Source organism: Perognathus longimembris, unplaced genomic scaffold (assembly GCF_023159225.1).
Source record: "Perognathus longimembris pacificus isolate PPM17 unplaced genomic scaffold, ASM2315922v1 HiC_scaffold_5241, whole genome shotgun sequence".
Taxonomy (NCBI): domain Eukaryota; kingdom Metazoa; phylum Chordata; class Mammalia; order Rodentia; family Heteromyidae; genus Perognathus; species Perognathus longimembris.
This window is the reverse complement of record NW_025960647.1, coordinates 359,080-363,481: the sequence shown is the minus strand read 5'-3', so window position 1 is coordinate 363,481 and position 4,402 is coordinate 359,080. Positions and strand designations below refer to the sequence as shown.

At 69.0% G+C, this 4,402-nt stretch overlaps 1 protein-coding gene across 1 annotated transcript; it reads right to left on the bottom strand.

The window, feature by feature from the left end:
* Nucleotides 1–384: 384 nt before the first annotated feature.
* On the bottom strand, nt 385–3,056 carry LOC125345052 (mast cell protease 2-like). The gene is made up of 5 exons (XM_048337303.1): nt 2,999–3,056; nt 2,333–2,483; nt 1,754–1,889; nt 674–928; nt 385–536 (listed from the first exon to the last, which is right to left on the bottom strand). The coding sequence occupies exons 1-5, from the start codon at nt 3,054–3,056 to the stop codon at nt 393–395; spliced, it is 744 nt and encodes a 247-aa protein (XP_048193260.1). The 3' UTR covers nt 385–392.
* Between the last annotated feature and the right edge of the window lie 1,346 nt (nt 3,057–4,402).

Sequence of the window (4,402 nt, the reverse complement as noted above, 5' to 3'; positions counted from 1 at the left end):
TTTGTGTCCCTCTGTCTTATCTCTATGTCTGCCCATCTCTCTCTCTCTCTCACGCACACACACACACTCACACACGCACACACACTCACCCTGCCGAATCTTAGGCTTGTTTGGCTTGGGAATCAGGTTGTTCGGTGCGCAGAGGAAAGCGCGGCGTGGAGAGGAGACGCACACTCGAGTGCGGAGCGTGGATCTTTATTAGACTTTTAGGGGGATTGTGAGCGGTGGGAACCTTCTGGAGACGGCGGCCTGTGGGCGCTTTCTTGCGGCTCGGGGAGGTGGGGGGACATCAGCTAGAGCCGGGGACAGGCCCAGGCGAGCGGCACCGGGGGGGGGGGGGGGGTGGCGGGCTCCGGGCCGCGGGCTCCTTCCGCGTGGCCTGCGCCCCGGGGTTAATTCGCCCTCAAGATTCTGTTGATCCAGTCCCGGTAGTAGGAGATGCGGGTGAAGACGGCGGGGGGCCTGGCGCTCACGTGCACGTAGGACGCGACACCATGCGCTATGCCCGCGCACAGGAGGGGGCCCCCGGAGTCGCCCTGCGAGGGGAGGGGGGGGAGGCCAAGCGGTCAGCCCGGCCGCCCGGCTCCTCCGGACCGTGTCCTCGGGGCCCGCCCTCTCTCCCCGCCCGGGCGTCCTGGGTTCGAGCCCCGGGCGCGGCGGGGCGCGGGGTCACCTTGTACACGTTGCGGCGCGTGGCGGGGCTGCCCACGCACAGCTGGCGCCCGCCGCGGAACCCGGCGAAGTGGCCGCAGGCCCAGGCCGGGAGGAGCCGCATCTTGGCCTCCCGCAGCACGTCGGAGCCGGGCCCCCCCACGCTCGTCCGCCCCCAGCCCACGGCCCGGCACAGCCTGCCGGGGGGCACGGGGCGCAGCCGGGCCGGGAGGGGCAGCGGGCCCACCGCCAGCGTCAGCGCGGCCTTCTCCCTCAGCTGCGGGGGGGGGGGGGGGGGGGGGGAGGGGAGGGGCGTCAGGGCGGGCAGGGCGGGGGGGAAGGGGCGTCAGGGCGGGCAGGGCGGGGGGGGAGGGGGGAAGGGGCGTCAGGGTGGGCAGGGCAGGGGGGAGGGGGGAAGGGGCTTCAGGGCAGGGCGGGGGGGAGGGGGGAAGGGGCGTCAGGGCGGGCAGGGCGGGGGGGAGGGGGGAAGGGGCGTCAGGGCGGGCAGGGCGGGGGGGGAGGGGGGGAAGGGGCGTCAGGGCGGGCAGGGCGGGGGGGAGGGGGGAAGGGGCGTCAGGGCGGGCAGGGCGGGGGGGAGGGGGGAAGGGGCGTCAGGGCGGGCAGGGCGGGGGGGAGGGGGGAAGGGGCGTCAGGGCAGGGCGGGGGGGGAGGGGGGAAGGGGCGTCAGGGCGGGCAGGGCGGGGGGGAAGGGGCGTCAGGGCGGGCAGGGCGGGGGGCAGGGGCGTCAGGGCGGGCAGGGCGGGGGGGGCAGGGGCGTCAGGGTGGGCAGGGCGGGGGGGGCAGGGGCGTCAGGGTGGGCAGGGCGGGGGGGAGGGAAGGGGGGGTCAGGGCGGGCGGGGGGGGGAAGGGGCGTCAGGGCGGGCAGGGCGGGGGGGAAGGGGCGTCAGGGCGGGCAGGGCGGGGGGGAGGGGGGAAGGGGCGTCAGGGCGGGCAGGGCGGGGGGCAGGGGCGTCAGGGCGGGCGGGGCCCAGTGGGGGGGGCTGGGGGGCAGGGGCGGAGGGCGCCGAGGGGGCGGGCGGGGCCCAGTGGGGGGGGCTGGGGGGCGGGGCGGAGGGCGCCGAGGGGGGGGGCCGCGGGTCACCTTGAGCAGCATGATGTCGTGCACGACGCGGCCGGGCCGGTAGCCGGGGTGCGGGAACTGCCGCTCGGCCGCGATCCGCTGCCACGTGCCCTCCCGCTCCGTGGTGTTGTGCGCGCCGAGCGTGACGGTGATGGACCTGGGGGGGCAGCGCGGGCTCGGAGCGCCTCCCGGGGGGCAGCGCGGGCTCGGAGCGCCTCCCGGGGGGGGGGCAGCGCGGGCTCGGAGCGCCTCCCGAGGGGTCTGTGGTCGCTGACTCCCTCGGTGGCGTCTCGTGGAGATGGGGGGGCGGGCAGGGGGGGCGGGCGGGACCCCCAGGGGCAGCGGGAGGGAGCCGGGCCGCGGGGCGGGGCGGGGGGCCTTCACTCCGGGAGGGCTGCACGGAGGCCCGGCTGCCGGAGCACGGATGGGGGGGGCGCCCCGCGAGCCCCGTCTCCCACCTTGCACAGGGCCTCCGCCCCCCGACAGGGCCCTGTCCTCACAGGGACGAGGCTCAGCGTCTCCCCACGCGGCCGCGGTCGCGGAGCCCCACGTCCCCGCCTGGCCCGGGCGTGACACCCTCCCCCCCCCACGTCGTCTCACCTCCCCGCGCAGTGGGCCGCCGTCAGCACGAAGTCCCGTCGGATCAGGAAGCCGCCGCAGCGGTGCGCGTGGCCCTGGGGGCCGACGACCTCCAGGTGGGCCATGTAGGGGCGCGAGTGCGGCCTGCACTCGGAGCCCCCCAGGATCTCCTCTGCGGCGGGAGAGCGCGGGCCGTCCACACGGGCGCGACGGGGCGGGGGGGGGGGCGGCTCCCCTGCGCCCCATCCCGGCCCCGGCTTGGGGCCAGCGCCCTCTCAGGTCTGTTCCATCTCCTCCCTTCCCCTGGACGCAACCCCCACCCGCCTTAGAAGCCATGCGGACAGCGGATTCCTTGCACACGCACGCACACACGCACACACACGCACGCACACCCGTGCGGAGCATGAGCTCCCGGGCCCCGTCCTGGTCTTCTCGTAGCCCAGGAAGGGCCCCGGGACTGTGCATCACACGACTGTCCGTCTGTGGTTCTGCACCAGGGAGGACGTCCATCATGCGCTTCTTTCCCGAGGGTCCTCGCTTCCTCCCACCGGCTCTGGGGTTCCCCCACCCCGTGCTCCCGCACACCACTACCGGCGTGGACGGGTCCCGTGGGCGAGCAGAGCCAGCGCCGCCGAGGGCCCGCCCTCGTGGTGGGGACAGACCCCGGGGGGGGGGGGCGGCACTCACCGGCGGCCGCCCCCGAGGACAGCAGCAGCAGCAGCAGAGGGACAGCGAGCCCGCGCATCCTCGGAGCGGGGCGGTGCGGGGCTGACCTTCCAGCAGGGACAGCGCGGGGCTGACCTTCCAGCCGCTGAGGGAGCGAGCGAGCGAGAGGCAGGGCCGGCCACAGGAAACGCGTGGTCACGGCGCTTCCCTTCCCCTGCGCGGACCGTCTCTGTGACCAGGAGCTCCCCCGTGTCACTCCAGAGGTACAGCCCGAGCCCGGCCTCTCGTGGGAGGTCCCGCCGTGCGTCCCGTCTGAGGAAGGGAGGCGGGGGACGGGACCCTGTCTCTCCCGCCCAGGGAAGCTGGCGAACGCGCCCTCGGAAGCCGCAGGGAGGGGCAGCGCCCAGAAGCACGCCGTGGTCATTGTGGTCCACACCACGACGTGGAGTTCACGTGCACATGTGTGTGCGCAGAGGTGTACACAAACACACATACCATTCCTGCAAACGTTTCAGGGATCGTACTTATCCTCTCATCAGGTGTAACTCTCCATTTCATTCCAGCCTCTCCTCTTGCTGGATGGCTACTTGCCATCTGAAAAAGCTCAAGTCTGCACCTCCTCCTCTGAACCAATGTTCATTGGCCGAGGAGGAGAGAGACCCGAAGGGCGTAGACGGAGGGGGAGAGAGACCCGAGGAGAGTGATCAGAGGAAGGACTGGCCACATCCCATCCCAAAGGCCAGCGGGAGGGGATTAGCCTGTCCTCATAGCTCATGTATGTGATTTTTTTGGTCAGATCTATGATGCACATTATTCATTTGACAGAAACCTTATAAAGTAGATATTATCTCAGTTGTATTGATCTGACCATGACGGTTTGTGGTTCACAATTAAATTTGTGGTGTGTGTGTGTGTGTGTGTGTGTGTGTGTGTGTGTGTCCTGGTGGTACTAGGATTTGGGCACTGTCCCTTAGCTTTTTTGCTCAAGGCCGGCACTCTGCCCCTTGAGGCACAGTTCACTCTCAGCTTTTTGTTTTGTTTTGTTTTTGGTGGTTAATTGGAGATAACTGTCTCATAGACTTTCTTCCTTGGGCTGGCTTTGAACAGTGATCTTCAGATCTCTGCCTCCTGAGTAACTAGACCTACAGGCATGAGTCACCAACACCTAGCTTGACCTACTTCTACAGTTGATAATTCCATATGGCCAATTTTTCTGTTTAGAAGTTTACATTGCTTAGTAGCAATTACATGTATATTAAGGTAAGGTAAGCTTTTTCAACTTATTTATTTTACTATGCTATTGCTTTAACTCCACATGTGGTATTTCCAATATCAACTACTCCATTTTACTCAAAAAAATTTTTTAAATGCCAGTCTTAGGGCTTGAACGAAGGACCTGGGCTTTTGTGCTCAAGACTAGCACTT